This window comes from Sciurus vulgaris (genome assembly GCF_902686455.1).
Source record: "Sciurus vulgaris genome assembly, chromosome: Y".
NCBI classification, from domain to species: Eukaryota; Metazoa; Chordata; class Mammalia; order Rodentia; family Sciuridae; genus Sciurus; species Sciurus vulgaris.
In genome coordinates, this window is record NC_136481.1 from 3,495,058 (window position 1) to 3,521,807 (window position 26,750).

At 38.5% G+C, this 26,750-nt stretch overlaps 1 protein-coding gene across 1 annotated transcript in view; it reads left to right on the forward strand.

The window, feature by feature from the left end:
• LOC306652032 (suppression of tumorigenicity 18 protein-like) overlaps positions 1-18,354 on the forward strand; it is a gene marked incomplete at its 5' end in the record, with an annotated part of 38,560 nt that extends 20,206 nt beyond the window's left edge. Inside the window, 6 exons of the mRNA XM_079125088.1 lie at positions 4,755-5,534; positions 10,078-10,212; positions 11,911-12,001; positions 13,186-13,290; positions 15,265-15,458; positions 17,756-18,354. Coding sequence (XP_078981214.1) covers positions 4,755-5,534; positions 10,078-10,212; positions 11,911-12,001; positions 13,186-13,290; positions 15,265-15,458; positions 17,756-18,060 — 1,610 coding nt within the window. The 3' untranslated portion in view covers positions 18,061-18,354. The remainder of the gene's footprint in view (positions 1-4,754; positions 5,535-10,077; positions 10,213-11,910; positions 12,002-13,185; positions 13,291-15,264; positions 15,459-17,755) is intronic.
• Positions 18,355-26,750: the final 8,396 nt, after the last annotated feature.

Here is a 26,750-nt window from a genome sequence, read left to right on the forward strand (position 1 = left end):
TTAAATCTCAGTTTCTAGAAATGACAGATCAGCCCTCTGGACAAGTTACCCCTAGCCCAAGAAGGTGCTGAACTAGTGCCCAGCCCAGAAGCTATACTTTCCATCTAGCCTCTTACTTACTCTGGGTATTCCAGAGTCTTTACCTGGCCAGATGTGTGCCAAATTTTATCTTTAGCTGGGACATTAACATAATGCATGTATGCAGTGTCCACGAAGGCTAAAGTCATCTAGAAACATTTTCTTCTTTTTTATGGCATGAACTATATTCCATATTCTCAACTGTCTGTCTCAAGAGATGCAGGTGGGCATTTATAGGGATAGAAGAGAATGTGGACAAAACCACACAAATGCACCATCTTCACTGGGAATTTGAACTTGTCACTATCAGGATGTAGGACAAGCATAGACTTTCCCAAGGAAGACAGGTACAATGAGAATCACTTCTAAGTGGAATTAACCAAGAAAGTGCATTGAGTTCCAGCAATATGATCACATGCTCATGATTTGAGGAAATCTGCCCCAGAGATTGAAGTTCTAGGGGTTGTAATGATGTGTTTTAACAGATTATCTCTCAATGAAGAGAAAATAAGGAATAAACCACTGCATTTTCAGAAATTTGAATGATGGATTCATTTTTTCTGGGGCATTTTATTCCTGGTAGAACTTGTAATTTCAAGAGACCTGAGAAACGTAAGTTACCTATAAAAGTAAACTTCATAGTTAAAGAAATAGGACTGAAATACAGTGATCATAAGATACATTACAAAGAAGGAAACTATTCAAAATTTGTTGTGATTTTCAGAAAAAATTTTTTAAAGTTGTTTTTAAAACAGAATTGCTAATGTAAGGATATGTCAGTGTATCAGTATAGGATTACCAATTAGAGATATTGGTCTAATGTAAACAAACAGATGTGAACTTTTATATAGGAGGAAAAGCATTTTTAAAACTGTACACAAGGAGAGCACCCTGGTCTCACCTCCCTCTCACCCACACTAGACATGCACACAGAACAGAGAAAGGCCTGCCCTGATCACAGTCTACTCTTGACCGAGTTCCTTGGCTGTGTCCCCACAGAGTGAACCCTCGAAATTGTCCCACCTGCCATCTTTCTGGTCTAGCAAAGTCCAGGTTGGTTTGCTTGTTAGGTTTGTGTTGTGTTTTTGTGTTTTTTATTTGTAGGATGAGGATCATCTTTTTCTGTATTGCTTGATAACAGTGGTATTTCTGGTTCCTTTGTATGAATTCGAATTCACTCTTTTCAAACATGTCCATATTTTATTGGTATGTTACAGTTGTACATAATGATGAGGTGTTGTTACATATTCATACATGCACACAATGTAACTATATAGTTTGGCTAAATTCACTCTCGAAAATAACCACACTTAGGAAAATAATAGGCTGTTAATATTCTGAGCAGTTTTTCCTGGGAGTGGCTGTGTTTGATAGACATTAGTCATGGCACAATTATGCTCATGCTGTAGGTTGTAGAGTAGCATGTCAGAGAGCCAGGGACACAGAGTTGGAACCAGGCAACCCTGATCTGCAGCTCTGCCCTCTGCTGAGTAGTGATGTGATTTTTAGCAAGCCCATAGCTCCCTAGAACTGTAATTTTCCTTCCATTAAATGGACCAGAAAGGACCTTTCCTACAGTTACTATGAAGATGGTTTGAAATAACACCTTGCCAGGGACATACCATTCCATTGTCCTAAGAAGGATGGTTGAGGCATACAGTCATGGGGTTGCTGGACCATCCTTATTTTGAAGATGAGGAGTCAGGACTCAGGAGACTGAGAACCTGACCAGTGTCATTCAGGCAGGCAGCAGTGGAATCTGGGACTCACACCCCAGGGACCTGAACATCCTGCTCTGGCTGCCAGTTTAGAGAGGCAGTGGCTGAACAGTTCCACATTCTGGGTGGGTGGTGAGTCCACTGGACCTTCTCATTCCATGAATCCTGCTCTCCTTAGCCATTAGTTTTACTGGTTATTCCGAATGAAGAACAGTCCTGCCTCATTTGTGTTATGGATCCCACATGCCCACTATCTTGGAAAATAGTATTCAGGCAGGTAAAGAAGAGCCATCGTTGATGGAAGGCCTGAGGGTGTTCCCACATGGCCTTCCCAGATTTCACATGGAGCTGTCCTCAGGGTTGACTAGGGATACAGGCCCAGATGGGCTGAGCTACCTGTCCACCAGTCACAGAAGGGAACAGTGGCATCAGAGCTTAAACCTGTGCCCCTGGGCTCTATGAACAAAGCTGCTCTAGTTATTCTAATGACACAAAATACATGGCACAAAATACGTCCCTGTCCCACCCAGAAAAATAAAAACTAGCATTTACAAAAAAAAAAAAAGGGGGGGGGGAGTGGCCCATTATAAAGGTGGGGAAACCTATGTCTGCTCACTGATCTGTCAGGTTCAAAAGCAAACTGAGATTTTTTTTTTTTTTTTTTTTTTTTTTTTTTATGACCATGGTGAAAGCCAAGGAGGTATTTGAGAATGTGGAAATTTGGTTTGTAGTGTGAAGAACAACCCCAGAAACCAGCATGTGAGATGCACCTAGGCACCTCTGTGGATGGGCATCTCTATTCCTAAGGAATGATCAATACTTATTTTCCTTAAGCAAAACAGTTGAACCAAACAATTGTGTACACTGGAAATGACCCTGATTGCCAATTGTTGGCAGCCTGCAATGAAATGCATTGTCCTGCCAGTGTGTCTGCTGGTCATGCTTCTCTTTCTGGTGATCTGCACTTAGTATGCATACTTTTAAACTATGTAGCTTAGCAGCAGAGGTCAGTGCTGCTATCTAGCACTGTCTTTAGCATGCTCAGCCAGCCCAAATACGTGTAGTCAGGTAAAATGTCCATCAATCTTCACTGGACACCTGGGGTAACTAAAAGGAGTGAGAGAATGAGTAAATGAATCAAGCATGTTCACTGAAAGTGCTTTTATCTGTAGTCAATCATATGGTAAAATCATCATATTTATATTGTCATATTTAAAATTTATCTTAATAGCCAGCCGTGATACTGAGAAAAGCTCCATTTGCATTGTGGAATATATTTAATAGAGTGCTGAAACCTGGAGTGCCCTGATGTGAATTTCAGATGTGATAGGTCCATCTTACCTAATATTCATGCCTCGTATCCAGACCCTTTTCTCGGAACTAACGTGTTAAATTTTTCAGTTTACCCTGAACAGATCCCAACAGAAGACAATCCCTACAATCAGCATTATTTATAGGGGCCAGTGACAATTGTGACTGATTCTTCCTCCATAGATGCCTTTAGTGACCAGGATAATATTTACTTGAACCTGGCAGTTCAGTGTTGGTTTAGGAAGGAAATTGCCAGGAAGGAAGACAGTGGAGATGCATTTTTGAGGGTCCTTGTCAGAGAAAATGTAAGAATTTAAATCAGACAAAAAGGCACATGGTCTTCCTGGCAAACACCCCCTCCCACAGCCCTGGCACTAAAACTATACCTTTCTTCCTCCAGAGCTGTATGTGATCACAGAACACCCTCCACATGGTGTTTGTAGCAATCTGGAGAGGGGCTTTCACACTCCCATCCTGTGGTTCAGATACAGAAACAGTTCACCTTTTCCTCTGTGTGTGTGTTTTGTTTGTGCTACTGGTTGCCAGATAATCATCCCTGAGGCGAGTGTTGCATCCTGTATCCTGTTGTGTGCTGGAACCACCCATCAGCTCTGGGTTGTCATCCTGAGATGGTCACAGCCTCATTGGGTACCTGTACCCTGGTTCTTAACTGTCACCCTCCGTGGGTAAGGGGTGGCACTGGTGGCCATCCCAGGGTGACAACTGGCTCTGGCTATGTTGGGCAACTGACTCCAGGGGCATGGATTGGCAATAGGACAATGACACTTGGAACCAAAGGTACCTCTGGACCAGGGACAGCTAGCTCGCATCTGCATCCTCTAGTCAGCCCTGCTCTTGCCTCATTTATGTGTCACACATGTTTGTGCAAATACTGAACCAGGAATCTTGTCACTATTCAGGCTACTCTCTGATACCCATTGTCCTGTTTGGGTTCTCCTGAATGTGGAATTTTACTTGACAGTCACAAAAGTAAACAGGAAACCAAAAACTTCAGAGTTCCTTTTATTTTCATTTTTATGTTGATGTATTTTGTTATCTTAATGAATATTCCACAGTCTCTGAGAGTACAACTGAGAAAAGTAGAGAACATAAGACACGTAAGTTTTGAAAGTATATTGCCATGCCAATAGCAATCTGACGAACATTTCCATCACAATGTACGGTCTTACATACATTCAGTTCTTCTGGTTGGCTAAGATGTGGGCATACATAGAACTAGTTCAGTAACAATCATTCCACATCCATAACTCTACTATTGTTAACTATCATCTTGTCTTGGTCAGCAACCCAGAGGCACTTAGCTCTTAATATGCTGAAAATTCTACTTTAAGTACAGAGAAATAAGATGTATCCCATTTGTTTACAATAAAAATAAATTTTAAAAAATATGCTGAAAATTATAATTATTCATTTAAAGACAATTTTAGAATATTAAGCCCTAAGTTTTTCTCTCTAATGTTTATAAAATTAGTAGTGATCCCATGTTACATATATTAATTATGTACATGTGTATATATGTGCATGTGCATGCACACACATATGAGCAGAGTTGTGTGTGTGTCTGTGTGTGTGTGTGTGTGATATTTTTATTCTTGATTTCCAAATATTGGTGTTCTTTTTACCCAGAAAAAATCATAATAAAGCCTGCGGGTGAGAATCTTCATTCAACTGCACAAGAAAACTCTCCTTGGAAAGACCAGTACCCTTCTTATCAAAAACTGGTAGTCAAATCTCTAATACACTTGGAGAAATTCGAAAAAAATACATCTGTTGAGACCTTGAGTGGAAACCTGAATAACAGCGGCATCCAGTCTTCATCAGCAGAGAGTGATGACGATAGCTTTATGTTTCCTTCTGATGATGAAAGCGACAATGTGAATGACTCCCAGGTCCCACTCTGCTCTTCCAGTGACAGCAGAAGTAACTCTGAAAGGGGAGAGAGTGGGTGGGGCAGTGGCCCCAACTGGTCAGAAGACACCAGACCTCATAGAGACGCAAAGTACATGTCAGTAGAAAAAGATCTATTGGAAGTTCCTGAAACGAACACTGAAGGTGACAGATTTGTCCTTTGTGAGAAGAGAAGTGATTCCAGCCCAGACTGGGGAGAACCACAGAACACTGGTGTGGAACGCTTGGATGGTACAGCCAAGTCTGCCTTCCCTGAGACCAAGGAGGACCACCAGGAGAGCCTGGCCACAATTGCAGAAGAGCCCAGTGATTTGGAGAAAGCCCAGGGGAACCTGAGTTTGCTGGTACAAGCCATTGCTCTGCAGGCTGAGCGAGACTCTGTTTTCCACAATACCTGCAAGGAGCTGGGCAGATCTCAGCTGATGCACCTAGTGGGGGAAAGACAGCACACCAGAGTTATTGACATGGACAGAAGACAAGTCATCTTTTACAACAAATGTAAGAAAACATCTTTTCATTCATCTTAGAAGAGCATTTTGTTATGGTTAAAAGGTTGTATTTTATTTATTTCTTACACATAACTTTTTGACCACTTAATGCTATTTGAAAGTCGATTCATGTTGGGCACAGTAACACATGCCTGTAATCCCAGTGGCTCAGGAGGCTGAGGCAGGAGGCTCTCAAGTTCAAAGCCAGTCTCAGCAATAGTGAGGTGCTAATTCACTCAGGGAGAACCAGTCTCTAAATAAAATAGAAAATAGGGCTCAGGATGTGACTCAGTGGTCAAGTGGTCCTGAGTTCAGTCCTGGGTACCAAAAAAAGGCAATTCAGAACTGGGAAATAATTATTTTTTTCCGTACTCTCTACATTATTAAATTGGGTAAGTTTTGCAGTAATATTCATTGTATGTATTTTTTTTTAATGTAATTACTATTTAAAATAGATCATACCTTTAGAAACTACTTTATTGGATATTGTTATAAGTAAAGTAGTACTTGTTGCATTTCAGATCATTTTAATTATCAAATCAAGTCCAGAAATTTAATTTTTCTTCCCCACCCACCTTCAAAATAATCTGGCTCCTTTTGGGCTTCAAAATGATATCAAGTTACTTGTCAGCCAGGCGGATGCTCTGATCCTTCTTGGAACAAACTGGTGTGAGTAGGTTTATGCAGTCTTACCTGCCCTTTAATGCAGGACCACAAATATCTGGGTCAAAATTGAATTGACAGACTGAATACACTTTGAGAAGACTTTAAAATTGGTCCTCTGTCTTCCATGGAGTATTCTGCCCATTTTTCTCAACAGAGTCTTGCACCATATCAGTCCAGTGGATTTCAACAGTTGTATGGAATTTCCCAGGAGTCCCTCAGTGCCTACAAGTCCCATTTAAGATGGTTATTTCCAGAAGCCAGATTCAGAACTCCATGGTTTGAATATTTTTTTTTTCATTTGATCTTAGGTAATTCTGAAGCTCAGAATTAGGAGAAGAATATCTTAGAGAAAAATCAAGATCCTAGATCTAAATGGCTTACCAGAATCCTATGTTGGTACGGTTTAGAAGTTCTGATTGTGAGGATTTATCCATAAATGAATTGTATATATTTTTTTATTTAATTCCATTTGAGTACTCAGCTGCAGTCTTGATAAATATTGTCTTTCATCTCAGAACTGAGAAAACAGAAAAGACTAAAATAATGTCATGAGGCAAGGAGCAGATCATAATGCTATGCAGACATCCTACAGAGGGTGGAAGTAAGAACAGAATTCTAATGACTAATGTGGGTTTCAGGACAGGCATTGTGTTCAGCTCTGTACACTCCCACTAATATGCAGTTTTTTAAAAATTTGCCTGTTTTCTTTTAATGAGCTACAAATCTGACAAAAAGATGGAATTAATTCCAAATTTTCCAAATTTGTAATTTCTAATACATCATGTTTCATTGCTTCTAAGAGATAGTTTCTCCATTCTAATGACTCTGAAATCAGAAAGGTAAACACTAGTTTGTAAATGGAATACAAATTGATGTTTCATCCTACAATTAATATCTTGACTACCAGTGAAATCCAGTGTTTGTAGAAACTTTTTGAGCCATAGTGTAAAATACTTGATGAGCCTCTGGTTATTTTTATAAAGCATTTTAAACTTTTGTTTTCAAAACAGTAGAATCTGTGTTTGTAAATGGTGAGGTCACTTGGAGTCATACTTTAAGAAATAATAGAATGTTCTTTGCTGAAGAGACTAGTCCTGCTATATGCATTTAATTCTGCAAGATCAGGACTGTGCTAATATAAAACAGACCAAAAAATAGTCAAACCCATATTGCATGGGAACTGTAGGCTTCAATAAGGATGCCCATGAGTCCACATAAGGTACTCACATACCTCTTCCTGGTTCCTGCTGGGCAAGCACCAAAGGCATTTTTCTATTCTGACATGCACTCCATATTAAATGAACATTCATCCTGACTGATAGCCATCTTCTTCAGGCAATTCTGACTTTGCATGCACTTTGGACATACAATTCCATTGTTAAGAACACTAGAATGTTAACATATCATTTTACCCAAGGCTTCAGATGAGTCAGCAGTGCTACAGTAAAATTCCAGCGTACTATGGCTATTGAGCATTTAGAGACTATGGGTCTCAGTGTAAGTAGAGTCACCATGTAATTTATTGCCTAGCTTATGACCCCTTTTAAGTAAAGGGGGACAGTAGAAACTTGCATAGGACAGAACAACATATGGGGACTTCATAGCTGTTGTTATGAAGACAGTCCTAGGAAAACTCATATCTAACATTCCTAAAGTATAAGGTCTCCCTCATTGTGCAGCACTGCAAAGAAAATAAAAAAGAACCAACCTTAAGAGGTTCCATGAGTTCAAGCTCTGGCTTCTCATCATGCAAACAGGTGCCTCCCTTCAGAGCATTTCATCTGCATCTTTGTTTGGGCAGGCAAGGAAAGACATGAAGGAAAGGTGCCTGGCTCCACCTGGGCAGTGCCAGGCTGTGTGATCTCCAGCACCCTCCCTGTCTCCCCACAGACAAAAACAGCATGGCACAGAGGGTAGTGCCTAATGCCAGAGCTTTCCCTCTGGTTTAGAGACATGACCCCTCCTGCAGATCTGAGAGAGGAAGTGCATCAGAATGCACATGGCTATTCTTGGCTCCCTGTGAGCAGCACTCCAGGTGGAGTCAGCCCCCTTTTTTTCATGTTAATCAGACTTCAAGGATTTTGAATAGGGGACTACAGATTTTACATACCTAACTCAACTTCAAATTTGGCACCAAATTTGGATTAAATATAAACAGATATGCAGAAAGTCATAGAACATCACAAACTCTTAATATACCTTTTTTGTCGTTTATAAAATACAAAGACTCATGCCTTCTGGTGCCTGACCCTTCTTCCATTGGTAGTGCTTGCTACAATTTACCCCCATGTAATTAATTGCATCACATACGACCTACTGTGCCCATCCGCCCAGGATGGGGGTGACATGATATCACGGAGGCTTGCCTCCTTACAGTAGATTGCCCCAGATAGAGACTCACTTCGTCCTGTAGTAGTGGCCTGTTCCTGGAGAAGGAGCAAACCAGTAATTCACATCCTTGTGCACAGAGTCCCTTCCCATAGTCCATCCTGGAAGCTACCTGGGCAGAATCACATGAATTATTGCAGGTCCTTTCCCATGGCAGCTTCCTGGGCAGAATCATGGATTATTTTATTTTTGCTTTACAGCATCAAGCATTCTCTGTATTCCCATTGCTTTGTGTGCTGAGAAGCATGGAACCCTTCTTCAGCCCACTTTTCTCCCTCTGCTAGGACCCACAGGCTTCTCTTTCTTCTTCCAGACACCCTGGATGCTTAGGAGAAACACTATTCCCTGTGGCTGCTATCATTCAGAGCATGATTTAGGGGCAATTTTGGCTCTGAGACAGTATTTCTGTCTTGAGTTTATCTAACCTCTCCATCACAAATATATTCATTTGTAATCACAGCCTGGACCACATTACTGACCTCCTCAGTATTCCTGTTTTTACTCATTTATGTTAAGTATTTATATAACCTTTTATCTAACCCTCAGCACTGTGAGTGCCAGGAAAATCATAAACTGCTAAACTTGTCTTTTGTCCCCTTCTCTGCAGGCTTTTGTCCTGTGGCAGCCTGACTGAATGTGTTACAGGTGACTCTTGCCCTACCTGGATACACCTGAGAGTCACACCACACCTGGCTTCCCAGCAGCTCCCTCCATACCACCAGTAAGGTGGCCTCTGCCTTCTACACCTCTATCACTGAAAGGCCCCACAAGGTTGTTGCCTTTCCAAGTGGTGACTTTGCCTCAGTCCCCAGTCCCTGCAGTAAGTCAAAAAAGCTTGTCATCCTAGTCACTGTGCTTGGAGCCTCAGTGGCAGCACACTGGGGATCTGGCAACTCTGCAGCTCTTTGGTTAGGCAGGACAAAAGTTGGGTCCTGACTTATTGTTTGCCCTGCAGGAAGCTACCTCTGTTTATGCATGAGCTCCTGGGTGACCCTCAACCCCAGGGCCACCTGCTGCTAGGGACTCACCAGGGACAAGGTCAGGGAGGCCTTTCCCAGGTATGGTAGTTTATTTTAATTTTGAATCTTTTTCCTGATTCTTTCAATAGGAGGTAGTTTGGAATAAAATACATTCTTTCTTCTTTTTCACTTTTGTTTTTCTTTCTACTTTTCTTTTCAGGAGCCTGTTCACCCTCTGGCAGAGGGGTGGTTTTTCATAATGAGGCTTTAACTGCAGTATGTCACACGACAACTGAAGACCATCTTTGTATTTTAACATCTTCCTTCCCTGTGTCCATCTTTGCTTAGGAAACCAAGGAAATTGAAAATATGCTTTGCATTTCCACAAATCTTAGCTAAGGTTCTTTCTCAAGGCCATGTGGAAAGAATATTTCTGATGGTCAAAGTGAGTGAAGTGAGAATTTCACCTTGCCAGGTCACTGTTGAATAGGAAAAGAAGAAAGAATAACCACATGGATGTCTCCATTGATTTCTCTGTAGATTCCCCAAGGCCTGAAAAAAGGAGGAGCCAGTGCCCCATCCCTGGGTGTGATGGCACAGGACATATCACTGGGCGTTTCCCCCACCACCAGAGTCTCTCAGGGTGCCCCCACAAAGTGTGGCTTCCCCAGGAAGGTGAGTACACCTGTCGTAAAGGTGTGGGTGCCACCTTCTAAGTACCCACAGTATTGTATGTTTTCTCTTACAAATTGGAATGAGAAATGGAAACAGTTTTCTCTGGATCATCCAATTTCCTTGCTTAGATTTTTAAAGTAGAAAGGATTAGTAGAAAATTAGAAAATAAAGCCAAAAGGTAAAGATAAGATTGCCATTGAGAAGAAAGTGTTTCCCATGCTTCCTAGGATGGGGTCTCTTTATGCCACATGGGAACACCCAGGTGAGTCAGGAGGCAGGGGCAAGAGGAACTTGAGGCCAGAAGAGAAGCCTTCATTTTCTGTATAAAGGAACATACAGGCCAGGATAAGTGGCTAAGGGTTGCTCATTCCTCTTGATCTGGGTCTAAGTTCTGTCCCAATTCTCTGGTCCATGACCCTAGGGTAATTAAAGAAGGAAGACAGTGAACCGGAATATTAGAACCAAATCAGCCCCTTGGGTTGCTGGTTCCAAAGTGGTTACTTGACACTTTAACATGTTCTCCACTGATCAACTGCATCCCACCTTTAGGAATTGGCTCATTCTGGGAGGAGCAGTTCTTCCTGGGTGAGCAAGTTCCAGGTGCCACAGCATAACAGTACAGAGAATAAGCCACCCTGCCCTGTGTCACACAGCTCTTTCTCAGCCTGAAGCATGGCCTCCAATATGTCCAGGATCAGGTTCGGCCACCGCACATCACAGGGAGGTCTCCAGCACCCATGTGGCCTCCACTTACTGAGAAAGCATGTGCTCTGCAGTGTTGTCCTGGGACATCACAGCTGAGAGCCTTGAGCAAGGGAAGCCCTTCATTCATCTCCCCATTGCTGTCCTGCTGTGAACTGGGCTGCCACCTTCCAGGCTGGGCAATATGTAACATACTGCTTGAATCTCTCTATTGAGACACCTCTTGGGCCACACAGACTGGAAGAATAGGGGCACCTTAGCATCCCCTTTCTTAATACCAAGAGTTAGCAAGTCACTAATCAAGTTCATCCTGTGCTACTTAGTTAGCATTCCTTACATTGAATCTCAGATGATCCACTCAGCCTTTCTCCTCCCTCCCTGGTTCTAGGGTTGAACCCTGGGACACTCTACCTGGCCCTTTCACTGTTGATTTCTTTATGTTGACATGGTCTCACTAAGTTCTTAGGACTGGCGTCTAACTTAGGCTTTTCCTGCCTTAGCCTCCCAAGTAACAGGGATTACAGGCAAGTACTCTCAGCCATACTCTTATCTACACACATGACAGTGGATGGTGATTGGAGAGAGAATCAAAATAACATCATTTAGGAACTCAGACCAAAGGCAGAACCTCAAATTGGGGAAAAGGCAGGAAGAGCTATGTGGCAAACATTGTTCTCCAAACACTCCTCCAGAGGAGAGCACGTACATGTGGAAGAAAGGTCATGGATGTTTCAGTTTAAATGAAATATAAGCAGAGTAGAATTAATTGTAGGCTTAAATATAATTTGCAGTTCAGAGCAATGAATACAGAATGAATCTTGCTAGATTTAATTTCTGAAGTTCTTTTGTGCTTATTTTTTTTCAACTAAGTATATCTGGGAAGAGAGCATAGTAGATTATGTAACTGAAGCATTGCAAAATTAAGAAAAGAACTTGTTGATTTTTATATATTCATAGTAAATTACTCTTCTCTTTAATGTGCTATTTTTTTATTAGTTCTTGCAACACGTGAATATGTGCTCAAGTGTCCCACCCCAGGATGCACAGGAAGGGGTCATGTGAAGAATAATCGAAACACTCACAGGAGGTAATTCTGATGATTTGCTAATCATGTTACATTTTTAAAAATTGAAGTTTTCCACCAATCAAATCATGGGCTATGTGTTATCAGAATCACTGCATCACTATCAAATTACACTGATGTCATATATCAAATATCACTGATGTCATCCTGCGTTATGTATAATTGGGAAGGTGGGAGGTTGCACTCCATTAATGTATGATCTATCAAAATGTATAAATGCATTCTACTGTGACATACAATGAAATAGAACAAATAAAATAAATAAAAAAGAAAGAAAAAATGCTGCCAATAAAACGGATACAAAGTTCTCCTAAAAAAAAAAAAATTTCAACTTTTTCAGAGTCCAAAAGAAAGAAAAATCACCCTATTATATCCTTTCCTAGAAATTTTTATATTGGTAGCCAATTTCAGAAATGAAATACTGTTATATTTGAAGATACTGGATTATATGTTCATGTAGTCAGACAAACAGACCATACTTTCTGTTATTCTGGAAGCCCACCGTTATAGTGTTGATACTGAAGGCAGAGGTTTATCTTGGGTTCTACTCCCTAGGCATTAAAAAAGAATCAGGTCGGCTTCCATGCACAGCAACTTGACTGTTAACCAGGCAGGGAGGTGACATCTTGCCATTGAGATTGGAATTAAAATAAAGCATTTATGTGCATTTACATTGGAATTCATTATTTGTGTGTACGTGTATGTGAAAATGCTGATCGTTTTGTGTGTGCATTTTATATTATGTGTAGACTGTGGTTATGAGGTTCTGTTTGACTGATAAGCACATAGCCAAGAAAACTTAAGTTTCAACTGCAAGATTAAGTATCTCAAATTATGCTGAATATCCTAAGAAATCTCAGAGTTACCATGCTGAAAGGTATAGTTGGACCCATTGCACATTTGGTATGAGCACAGACTGTTTACAATATTAAAAGTTTCAGAATCATTTGATTATTTCTCCTTTACATAATATTTGGATTTTTAAACATGAGTTTGTTATCTTCTCCCTCTGAGATGGGGTTGGGGAACAAAGTAGTGTGCAAAACCCTTTGGAGTCTTTTCATGTGAGAATAGTGCAAAGTGAACTGTTAATGTCACTTAACATTTAGTGTGCCAAGAGGCACATGTCGGAACAAGTCATTTTATCATTTTAACTCACATTCTCCTGCTTTTCTCTTTTGAAACAGCCTTTCTGGTTGTCCAATTGCTGCAGCTAGAAAATTGCCAATGTCCCTGGATAAATATCTGCTTGATTCCTACCAAATTGGGCCATGTCCTAACCAGGCGCACAGGTAGGAGCTCCCAGGAAGTTACTTATGCTCTCTTCCTGCCGGAGTTCAGCTCTGCAGGACCTCAGCTCCTTTATGGGTCACATCATGTGGCCTGACCCTCATTTTTAGCCACAATGGCCCTCTGTGGGCAGCTCATTGGCAAGTCTGGTATAGGGAATGATACTTTCTCGTAAGTGTACAAAGAGATATTCCAGAAATTTAATTTGAAATTGCTCTCTTTACAGAGGAAACACAATATGGGTGAGTCTGAAAGGGACAAAGCATTCAATAACACAACATTAATCAAAATTCTTATTCACTAATATAACACATCCTTCATGTCAGGTGAACTTCTCTTGGTGATTGACGTCACCTATTCCGCCTGAAGAAAATAATGTCATAAACTTCTCATACCCACTCAAAAGTTGTGGTATTATATGTTGATCCTGTGTTCCACATATACATATAGTTTTTCAATGCACACTTCTATTCCATTATGGATAGCTAGTAATAGAATAACTCTGATTGGTCTTTTTAGCTCCCAGATTCTTCATGGTATCTATCAATTTGAAAGATCTCACACCTAAATAATAAAGTGTGTATGTTGATGTTTAATGTGATGGTTTATGTCTATTCTACAAAAATTATTAACGTAGGAAAAGTGATTTCAGGTTTAAGAAAGATGTTCAGATAACTTGTTCATAAGGCAAAGGAGTGTCACAACAGCTCTTAAGCATTTCAATATTTTCAGGACATAGCTTCCATTAACATATTGTTTCTATATATTAAAGAGTCAATATTGACATTCAAATCACATGAATAAAAAGCATATGCCAAGTGAAGATCATGAATTACTGATTAAGCAGCAGTTAGAAATCTTAAAATGGGATTGTAGGTAAGTATTATTGTATTCACTAGTTTCATCCTAAGTAGATAATTTATCAAATATAGAAATAACATGAATTTTCAGTTTGTTTCATAAAGTATTGATTTTTTTTAGATTAGAAAATTTCTGCCACTTTAATGCTCTAAACCAAATTACATATATAATAATAAAATTCACTAGTCCTGCAAATATTTTCATATAAAAGATAAAATTTCTTTTCTCTAATTCAAAAACCATCATTCAAACTTTGACATTCTGATGAGCTGGACACATTTAGTTTAGGAAAAAAATAAAACTGTTTTGATATTGCTAGATTCTAAAAGGTTGTGTGTTTAGGTTCTCTGATCATTAGAATATTTATATTTTCTTTGACTAGAACTGTACTTCACAAATATGATGCCTTTATTTAACTCAAATCTAGTAATTCTACAGAAATAATTAACTCATTTAGCTCGGAATAGAATAATTATATTGAAAAATAGGAAAGGTATTAAAGTAATTTTGATTAATATTAAAATGATGTCAGTTTCATAGATGAAATATTGAGATATTATTTTAAAGTTTTGCATAAATCAGCAGAATCATTCAGACCAAAGGTACGAAAAGCCTCACAATGTGGAACTCAATTTGAGAACCAAGTTGTCTGCCGTTTGCACTGTCCCAGGAGACATGGGGCATGATCATGGCATTTCACTGCTAATAATTAACAATTTTATAAGCAAAACATGCGTAGTTTCTCAGCACCTTAACTCACACGTAAGTTACACAGTGACATGTCACTCTTCTGTGTTGAACTTAAGGTGCTGACAAACATGCTGCTCATGACATCTTCATGGGGTAAATGAAGATTGCATATTCTTAACTTTGCCAGTGGAAAACTGGAATGTAGAATATGCAGTAGAAGTCATAACCAGGCAGAGTTCAAACACTCTCCATGTCTCACTCCATGTCAAGAATACTCTGCCAACTTGAATTGTGACACCTTCTTTTTAATGTGCAGTGTCTCTGTGGGTACCTTCAGGCAGTGACCCTGTATCTTGGAAAGTTTGACACTCACACATTCACGATGATTACCTTGGATTTTGAATTACTTCCCTTTCCCTCTTCAGGACAAGCTTGGTGGAGCAAGCTGATTTCAAATTCCAATCACTATGCATCACTTCTCCCAGAGCTACAATATTGAAAAAACAGAAGAAGTTTGGAAAAGTGCCATTTGATTATACTAGTTTTGATGCCCATGTCTTCGGTAAATGTCCCCTTGAACAAACAGACCAAGGAAGAAAAACTCCACGATTTCCTGAATGTAAGCTTCAAATTCAAATTCTAACACTATTCCCCAAATGCATCCTGTGTATGTGTATGTGTGTGTTTCTATGTGTGTGAGTGTTTGTGTGTTGAGAGGGCAGCTCAAATATACTATACTGCTTAAAGATGACAGGAAAATATATATATCGTGCAGGAAATAAAATAAATTGATCAGTGTTACTGCTTTTATGCTGCAGTTACACTGTGTGGTGAATATTTAATGAATTAATTATTCGACAATTACTCAGCCCTTGTTGTATCCAAATACAGTCATTCTAAAGAAACATGTAATTCACATTTTTAGCTAGGATTAGGTTTAGTATATTGCAAAATGCAATGGCTATTTTAATAAACTATTTTTATTTATGTTGAAATAATGGAAACCTAACAGATAAAATATTGAAATGTCATTCAAAATATTACTTAGGTCAGCAAAAGCATTCAGGTTGAAGATGGGGGTGGGGTGGGTGAAAAGTGTAAGAAGAGATTCAATTCAGAAATCAAGATTTATTTAGAGGAAAAAAGTATGTGTTGGTATCTTATATAAATATAAGAATTACTATAAAAACAATTTAAATGAATTTAAATTGTTAGTTCTGCCATATCCATCTGGAAGATATAACATGTAAAACTTGGTGTTATTACTTACCTATTCCTTCAGGTTGTTTAGAGTTCCTAAATATTCTAATGAAAAGGTCAGAAAATAAATGGTGGGAACAAACACAGAAAATGTTTTCTGCATTAGATAGCTTAACTTCCATTAAGGAAGAAACTAAATAATTACCCTGGAGTCCTTCAGAGACCATGAATTTTTTACCGTGATACATACCCATGAAATCCCTTAGTTCTCACACCAAGACTAAGTGCTGAGTATCTGCTTCACCATGTCAGGTTGGTCCACACTTCTAGAGAACAGGTTGCCTGAAACCAACAGTGGGTTTCCAACAGTGGAAGTTAGTTCAGAGGCAGAGCACTTGCCTAGCATGTTCAAAGCCCTTTGTCTGACCCCAGTACCACAATTAGGTTTTACCTAGCAGTAGATAAACAGACATGAAAGGACTTTATCTGTAAGTGAGGAGTATATTTTACTCCAAAAGTATTTTACCTTCCTTGCCAAAAGAAATAGGTCCAAGCCAAATTAAATAACCAATGACAACTAGTTAGATTCAGGGAAGAAAATGTTGTCCACCATGTTTCTTATCTATTTAGTATTATAGATGTATAATTTTCTTATTTATGTACAAGATATATATATACAAATATGTTTAATTCACATAAAGCCATTTAATGAGAACATTCTATATAATCACATAATATGGATATTGATTTTAAAAATGACAAAGCATTCAAAGACATTTTCACATTCTTGTAATCAGAAATAACATTTGGTAATATTTTAAATTTTTCTTATGAAAAATAATTGAATATTTAAAAAGCAATGAATCAAAATAAATAAATTTAAAAAAATATGTAATGAAAAATAAATAGGTAAGACACTTTTATATCAACTTTCATTAAATCTTGGGTTTTTCTCCCATAGCCTTAAGTGATAGTTAACAAAAACCCCACAGTGACAAGAAATCTGTCCCATTCTTTCAGTTGCCTGACTACACAGAACAGAAACGTAAAATAGAACTCACTCTTGATGACTAAATCACCTTCCTGCTCCACCCTGAGAACATCTCCTCCCTCTCCTTGGCTTATCTTGCTCTCCCTGAATATGCAAAATGCCAGCCCATTAAAGACCTCACTGTCCATTTAGTTTCTTCTATTTGGATGAAGAACACTTTCTACTTGTTCAAGTATAGAACAAAGCTTTGTATTAAAAATAAAAATACAGTTAGGTATCTAAGTATAAATTGTCTTCGTGGAAACAAGTAGTGAAAGAATACATTTTTCTGTAATGGAATTATGGGCCCTATATATGCATAATGTACAGTCTTAAACTCTCTGCAGTCCCTGATGGGATTTGCTTGTAGGGTTTTAAGCTATATTTTTTGCTTCAAATGTTGCCAGTGCTCCTGCCCCATAAAATTAGTTGTGGAGTTTTTATCATAAGATAGGAAAAGTACTAAGAGAATACACATTCTCTCCTAGCAACCATATCATTTAATCTGTGAACCTCCATGAAAACCCATCTGAATAACCTTCATTTAACATTTCAATGGGTAATGGTTCATGGGTTAATTTGTTCTTCACATAATTTAATTGAAGAAGTCACAACTTTAAAAAACAAATCTGTTTAATGACTAATACCATGCACATGCATTTGCTAATCAAATCTCTCTTCAACAGCAAAGCATTTTTCAAATCCAGTCACATTTTTGAATCGACAGCCTAGAGCAGGCGCCCACACACAGAGCAGGAGCCCTGCCAGCTCTTACAGCCACGGGCAGTGTAGTGACGACTCCCAGACAGAGGCAGCTGCTGCTGTCCTGAGCCTTTCCACTCACTGGAGGGAAGACACAGCCATCCTCCCCAACAGACCACAGAGTCTGCGTGTCAAGGTAGGTCAGTCCAAGGGCCCAGCGGGAGACCAGAGTCAGAACAGTGGGAATAAACTGCCTTTCATGTTCCTCACCACATCTGCCACCCCTTAGCGTCCCCAGCCCTGAAGCCATTCCCTCCTTGACTCAGAAAGAGGCACATTAATAATGAGTCCAGAGAAGGAAATTGTGCCTCTCTTGGTTGGTGGCTCCTCTTGAAAATGGTCTACCACCATTTGGGGAGAAGTGAGTTATAGAGACTGGTGGGGGAGAATTTACAGATTTCAAAGCCATTTTTATCAAGGGGACATAGTAGAACAAGAAAAGAGGATTGCTATTAAAATAAATCTCAACAATGGAAGCTTTTACTGCTTGCAAATCAAAGATTATAAGACATGTTTGATTAAATGGTGACTGATAAAACACTTGCAAAGCTGACCCAGGACAATTTTTTATTGCACGTGTTACTGACATGAAACCTAAGATAGTCTCAGTTGCTGGAGTGTTCTCTGTACCTACAGGAAATCCCAGATACTTTAAATCAACAGGGAGGTTTCAGAACTTGTAGTGGCCTGATCCAAAACCAAATATTGTGGTCTTTGTGAAAACTTTGCATTTCTCAATCCTGTGAAATCAATCACGTTTCCTGCAGCCTCTCCTTTCCACAGGTGAGAAGCACGTGTATACACCCATGGTGACCTAACACATGCACAGAGCATGCATGCCTGGCCTGTTGCCAGTGAGTGACTCATTTTGCATGTGCCATGGATCCACAAGAGGAGATTGTAGGGGCTCAAGCCTCTTCCTCCCACTGAGGCCAGGAACTCCTATTGACACAAAGTGCTTCAATTAAGAGAAATTATTTCCCACCTAGATGACTGAAGCCAGCTGAAATAAAGTGCCCAGGTTTGCTTGTCAACAGCTTTTACCTTTGCTGTCAGTGGAAGATTCTCCAGGTTAAACTGGAACCCTGAGACCCAGGCAGTCAAAGCCATTGTGCCCTTTTTTCCCTGTAAGAGCGGGCTATCTCTGGAGCAGTCAGTAAGCTGCTCACCTGCACTGTTTGAAGCCTTCAGGAGACAGGTAGGGCAGTGCTAGATGGCATTTGACAGAAGAAACAGAGTTAGCCTCTGGACAGAGCTGAACCAAGTAAACTCTAGGAAGAGATGGTGACCAAAAAAGCACTCAAAAACAGTTTTTAAACAAATGAGGTTCTGAAGAAAAACACAGAGGAAAACATATTCACAGAAAATACCTGTCTGAATTCAGAGAAATGAATCCCAGCCACAGTCTAATGCCATAGGCAAATGATTGGTAGGATTTTAAAATCCACATTTTAAACTTGTGTAAGTTTCTTTTTAAAGGTATATTCTAATAGGGTTATGGTTGCAGAAATACTAAAATAGCTTCCTTGCATGTACTTTATTATATGATGATTTAGGCTATCCTATAAAGTCAAACTTATCAGTATTATAATTATTAATGTCATTTAAAGTACTCAAGTCTTAGTCTTGAGGTCTTCAAAAAAATCGCCTCTTTTCCCTAGTGGTAAGCATAGTAGAAATTTCGGGATCCTTTTTTTTTTTTTTTTTTTTTTTCAGTGATATAAATATTTCCCATATCACTTGTTACTTCTCATCATTAACATTTTAATGACAGTAAAATGTGTGGCATTTCATCATCCATTTCTTTATTGTTAGATATAGATTATTCTTTCAGCTTCCAATTTAATAATAATAATAGACACATATTTGTCAAATTATCTTTCACTAACAATCTATATGCAATGGGACTGAGGTTGTGGCTCAGTGGTGATGTTTCTGACCGGCATGTGTGAGGCACTGGATTGCATTTTAGCACAACATACAAATAAATGAATAAAGGCCCATCAATGTCTAAAATAGTATTAAAAAAAGAAATCTGTAGGCAAAAAAAAAAATAAAATAAAACACTTGAAAAGAGCAATCTATTTCTCAAGTTTGCTTTTACCAAAATGTAGTGTCTTAAACATATTAAAGGGCTTACTCAGTAATTTATTGACTACATAAGAGGTAGGTAGTACCATTCAAAAATGACTGAAATAGATACCTTTTGATCACTTTTCTAGGTTGGAATGTATAGCCTAGCCTCAAAAGAACTCAAAATGTAAATGTAAATGCCTTCTATAAGAATTCCCAAGTGCACCTTGAAAAATCAGACATCAGAAGGGCTGAAAGGGACTGGGACCTTTCACTGTGGCTCTAGTCCCTTCCTCTACTGGCCTCTCCCACCTTCCCCCTTTCCTGCTGCCATTCAAAGTTTCAAGCAGAGAGAAGTGATGTATGTTGACATTGCACTGAATGAAAGTCCATGCTGTAAATGTGCCATCTCTCATCTATGGGCAAAAAGGATTCCTTGGCTGTTCTGTGTGTCATTGAGGAATGTACCTGTGTGCTTGCTTAGAGACATCTGCACCCCACTCTCCAAAGTACAAGTCCCTCTCCATGACAAGTCAGGTGCTCAGGGCAGCTTACTGGGGCATGGAAATGCAGAGACACCATATTTAAACATTAGGAGGGATTTTATTTTTCAGTTAGGCCCTGGTCATGCAAGATGTAACAAACAAATCAACTCCTCGAATTTCTCATATAAAAAATACTATTTGGAATTCTGTTTCTGTAAAAACTATAGATGAGCCTTGTGTTGGAAAAGTTGTATTTTTCAGAGAGCTTGAATCTACACCCTTTATGGGTTTTGCACTTGAAAACTGCAGCCTAGTCACATCACATGACTGCTTTTTCCTAAGTCATGTGTCACAGAGGTCTGGAACTTTAAGTGAATGTTGGTTGTGCAATCTTAACCCAAGGTTTTTTTGGTTTAGTATTCTTTATGAAGGATGTCAGCAACTACCATATTTAGAATTTTACTTTACATTGGCCATTAAACTTGATTACTATAAGTTTTTGCATTGCTATAGTTGCATTTCAACTACAGAACCAAAAATAATTTTGATGCATTCTTATCAGGAAATGTGAGATCATGGAAGGGAGAGGGCACATGGGACTGTTATAGGTAGTATTGTGGATTTTCTGTCCCTAAGGTTCATTAATACTGATATAAAAACATATTTGATAGTATGTAGCACTGATCTGATACAGGATTATTCCTAACTAGAAATTAAAAATGTATTTGATACTATGCAGATGGCTTAAGATGTTGTGGTTACTACTTTATTATCCAGGAGGAGCTATACTGTCAAATTCAGAGCTTAAAGTTTACAAAAAGGAGACAGAAAGGTATAGGCAAAGTATCTTAGTACAACCTATTAGAAGTTTATTTACCTCCTATAAATATATTCAAACTTAAGTATCTGGTAGAAAGAGCGATTGAAAGTAGGAATTTTGCAGGTGAAACAGGCACATAGAAGAGGTGCTTTTATTTTTTCCATCAGGCTCAAATGGCAGGTCAAACTAAGTGCAGCCCAGGACTCAGGGGGCAGCACTGTGGGAGAGAGGGTAGAGGTAGGGGGAGTGAGAGTACATCCCAGGAAAGTAACTGGTGATTGTGGGTATTTGGAATCTCACTAATATATTTAAGGTGTTTGTTTTGCCCATTCAAAGGAAAGAGTAAAGAAATTGCCAAAAAGTTGAATGTGAATTGATTGGTGATGTTGCAGTTACCAAAGGGTGTTGTTGTTTGACCTATTTGGAAGAATGACAAGCATGTTATCCCAGGTTTGGGGATTTGCTACCTGGCCATGTTGGCAATTCCTGACTCCACTCTAGCCATCTCATGGGGTGAATCTTGAAGCAGATCCTGAACACATGAGCAACCATGAGACAAATAGAGAATGAGTCTTGTGTTGGAAAAGTTGGCTCTACTTGAGCCAAATAGAGAATTCAGAGCTGTTCACCAAAAAAATTAAAATTTAAAGAAAGCTTAGCAAAAGGGAGCAATGTTAGTTTTAGGTTTTATGCTAAGTATCTGCAAAATAAACATCTTTATCCTGAAGTTATCATTGCTAAACCACAAGTAGGCATGCAGTCAAATGCCAACCAGATGTGAAGTTGGGTTATGCTGTCTGTCTCTCTCTTCTGTCCAGCGATGATTTAGCAAAACTTTCCAGTTCAGATAAGCTAGGGTGAAACATTGCTTTCATGTTTATATGATATTCCAGTGAAGATTCTCTCCAGCTGGTTATTTTGCATATTTCTCATGTCACTTTAATACTGTGATGGGGGAGTTGGGAAGTTATATGTGGCTTTTGATGAACAGGAATGTCAGTGTTTTAAATAATGAATTCATAATGATAGTTCTATAAAGTAGAAAAGAAAATTAAAAGCAGAATTTTAAAAATGTGTACATATACAAAACAATTTTAGCCCATATACTTAGCATTTGGAATATCTTATTACTTCTATTAAGTTTACTTTATTTAACCCAGTAAACATGAGCCCAATAAGGGATCTTTTCTGAGAAGTCTGCCTAAGAATTGAACAGTACCCAATGCAACTCAGAAAGCTTGATTAAAAAGCATATATACTTCCATAAACATTTACATTTAAAATTATCCCCCGAAACATGTCTCAGCTCTAACTGAAAACTGCTTCAGTGTTTTTCCTTTTCCTGATGTGCACCAGGAAAGTGGGATATTGGGCTTCAGTGAGGACAAAAGTGAATTCCTGGGCAAGGCTGCACCCACTTCTTCAGACAACACAAGCCTAACACCTTCCTCTTCTCTATCCCAAACAATCAACTGTCAAGCTCTGTCTGACCAAGAGGGCTGGGACACACCTATCAAGAACAGTGAATCCCATAGGAAGACAGAGGAGAAAAAAGAGGTATTGCTTCAATGTGTCAATCAGTAAGCTGGAGGCAGAACATAATTGCAGAGTATCACTTACTTTTTCCCCCAGTGTTATAGTCCATGTTCCTTTTTCATGATACATAATCCTGCACCTTGATTTAGAATTTGATAAAGTGATGCCTTTATATTTCACATGAAACTTATAAATGAACCCAACTTTTTCCTTCTCTTTTCTAAAAGCATATTCATTATTGCGGCTCATATCCCCATGATAGTGACAGTTTCATGCATGGCAAGATTGATTTTATTATTCGTCCTGTCTTAAAGAGGCAATGAATGCCAACTCACTAATTATTCCTTAACAAGAATGTCAAAGATTAAATCCAGTCAGACAGAATCTTGGAATCATGTCAAATCTGTTTCTTGGATTTCTTGAAGAAACTGTTGGCATGTCCACATATGGAGTAATTTGAGGTATTAGATTGTAAATGTTGGAGGTTTACATTGTATCAATCCCAGGGTCAAGGAGACTTTTTTGTCCATTTGGATATCTCAGGGAGGGTTTCATCCAGAAACCAAAAGTTGTTTCCTTGCAGGTGCCACTTTATCCTTTATTACTTTAGACTGAGTTGCTTAACTTGGCCTGACTCACATTAACTACTTACTGTCACTTACAGGTTTTGACAGCTAGAACTCCCATTATTTAGGTGTGAAAATAATTATCGTTGTTTGTCAGAAGAGTTGTTGATGCTTTTTCTATTAATCTTACTTGATATGTTTAAAGGACAGGAATAGCCATTTTCTGAAGAACTATATGCCTTCTATTTCAACTTTCTGAAGATTACAGACTTGTGGGAGTTGGAGATCTAATCTGACTTTGGCTTTAACACCTCAGAGTGAGAGCCAACATACACAGCAGTGATTACAAGATTGGACTGTTTCCACTTCCACCTTCAATTTTTTTTTCATCCAGCTTCCTTCCCTTCTTTCTCTCCACACACTTTTTTGCTGTCATCTGCAAGACCAAACAGTGAGAAGGGTCATGCAGATGCCTCAACAGATAGGACCCACTTCCCAGCATGCATGAGCATCTCTGTCACCCTGAGCTCAGAGTTCAACAGGAATGCTGACCCCTATCCAAAAACCCTGGTCAACAGAGTAGCACAGACAGACACCCAGTGTGCACTAGGCCAAGAACATACTCTTAGGACATCTGCAAAGGTGCTCCACTCTGATCTGAATTCCTGTATTTCACTTTAATTCAGATCATGTCCTGGGATTTTTATCTGTTTAAAAATAATTCAAGATGTCAGGTATCTTTAGAAATTTTCTTTACATAATTAGTTGGCTCCTTGGATTTACAGTTATTTAATTACCTCTGATGCTGCTGAAAAGTCACTTGTTTGGAGTAAGCATATCAAGCCCAGTCTGCCTAGCACTATTTTTGGCAGTGTTAAGAATCAGAAGAAAAACTCAATTACATCATTCATATATCATCATCATCCATCCCTGCCTGGGGTTGTCAGAAATGTGTGCCCAGAAGAAACCCACCACCCCTGACATCACATGGAAAGATGAAGGGGGTCACACCACAGTAACTTTTAGTGAGAATGTACTCTACTGACTCTCGTCACTGTATTCTGCTGCGCTTTGAAATCTTCCCCTAAAGAATATAATTAATCCATCATTATACCTGAAGTTGTATATCCCTTATCTGATTTGCTTGGGACCAGAAGTGTTTCTGATTTTGGAGGTTTTCAGAATTTGGTATGTATGCAGATTCTTGGTTAAAGTTCCCTAACCCAAAAGCCTGAAATCCAAAATGTTGCAAAATTGAAGACAAATTTTTGAGTATCTTGTTACATTTTGATTTGGATTTTCAGATCAGGTTTTCTCAAGCTATGTTTTAGAAGACACTTTTGTTTAAATAAAACATGTTTGATAACAAATGTAAAACAGTCACCTGAAGAGTTAAGGAGTTTATTAAAATTAAGTGATGATGAGGACTGGAAAGTGTGCATCTCTTCTCTCCCACACAATAACCCACTGCCCCCCAGGCTTGTGTAAAAATCCAGCCTTACACTGAACTTCCACCTGTTTACAGACTCTAGAAGTCTGTCATCATTCACATTACTTGGTTTTGCAGTACCACTGTCTGAAATGAAAGTGTGGAGCATGGGTGGAAGTGGGCAGGTTGCTTGGGGGCACAGTCCTCAGGGGTCAAGTCTGTGTGTGCAATCCCACTGCCTACACTTGGGCTTTAGAAACCAGAGAGACTCTCCAGTCCACAAGACTGCTTGATCTCCAGCCTGTCAATCACCAATTAAGCATGGCATTTTGCACCTGTTCCCCTAAAGAGTTCCTAAGCCTAGGCATGAGATGTGTGGATGTGGGTTGAGTAGAAGTCATCATTATCCATGAGGTGCAGTACTTTACAAGATACCATTATGGCCTCCCATTTCTTGCATGAGGGCGGAAATTGTTACAAAAATAGAATAAGATTGTCCTAAGTGGAGCGGATGGTGAAGTGATTAGGGTTTATCTTTAAAATTAGGAATGACTTTAGTTTTTTATATTGTAAAATTTTACAAAGATGAATTCCCATCATCTGTCTTGGTGAGAATTCCATGGAGGTGACTTTGAAATAACACTTGACTTTGTAGCTGGGTACACAGCTGTTTTGAAATATACAGTTCTGTTGACTTTGAAATGTATATTTCTGTCAGCTACTAATTTTTAACTGTCATAAATAATTTCAAATGATGTATTTGAAATCTTTAGAAAATAGTTTTTATTTTTAGATTCCATCTCATTATTTTAATATTATTTCTGCCTAAATAAATCTTCATTTCTTATCAATGTACTATTATTCCAGTGATAAAAATGCTTAGAAAAAATAGAGAAATGTCCTCAAATACTGCATAAAAAGCTACAGTAATATACAAAGAGCATGCTAAAAATAAAACATCATGATTTGCCTGTTAATCATGTAATTGAAACTGGTATTCAGTGTGTAGTGATAACTGCCAGTACTTGATTTGTTATCATTCCATACATTTGTAGTCTGTTGGTTCAGTTGGTTCTTTGCAGCTGCAATTATTCTTTCAATGTGTAATTTGGAAATACATTTTACAAAATCAGCAAGTATTTTAGTTTTCAAGAAAGCATGGCATATTTAGCACTGTAAAATATCTGAAGGCAGAAATTCTACCAAACCATGTTGTTTTAATTTGATTTGATGATAATATCCCTTACAATGTATTTACTACAGCAAACTCATATGTCTAACAATTGAACTCTCATCTAAGTGAAGAATAAAAGAACTTACGTTTGCTTTGATGGTAAGATCAGTGTTAGGAATGTTTCTGTGGTTTAGAAATTTCAGGAATTTTTTTCATTGTTTTTGAATGCAGATTCAGAATCATTAAAACTATATCATGCTGGAGAATATTTATTTCCATTGAATTTAAATGAAATTTACTTCAAACAATCCAAAATATTTTACTCACTCTAAATAGATCAATACTTTCAAGATATGGAATATGATTTTCTATATTAGTTAACATGATTTTAATTTTAAATCCCAAAAGTATTATATTTACTGGAAAATGTCGTGAATTTTCTGTGAGTTAATGTACCACTTGGTAAATTAATGATTTGGAAAAATTAGTGACTCTTCTTTATGGGATCAGGATAAATATTAAGGTTTATAAAAACATGAAAATTAGTAATATCCAACAAAAAATGCCATCCAATGATTAAAAGCATTACAAGATACTAACTTAGTGAAGAAAAGAAGAAACAAGAAAGTGATGTGAAAATGAGAACAGTTTTTCAGAAAAATGAAATTCAAGGGCTAAATACCATCACCTCAGCTATTACAGATTTAAACACATAATTTAGATGTTAATTATTTGCATGTTGGAATGAGCATTCTGTTAATCTAGACTCTTATTTAAAATTCTTATTCATTTTTGCAGTATTCCTTTTGTCTTATTGCTATTGTGACTGCTGTAAA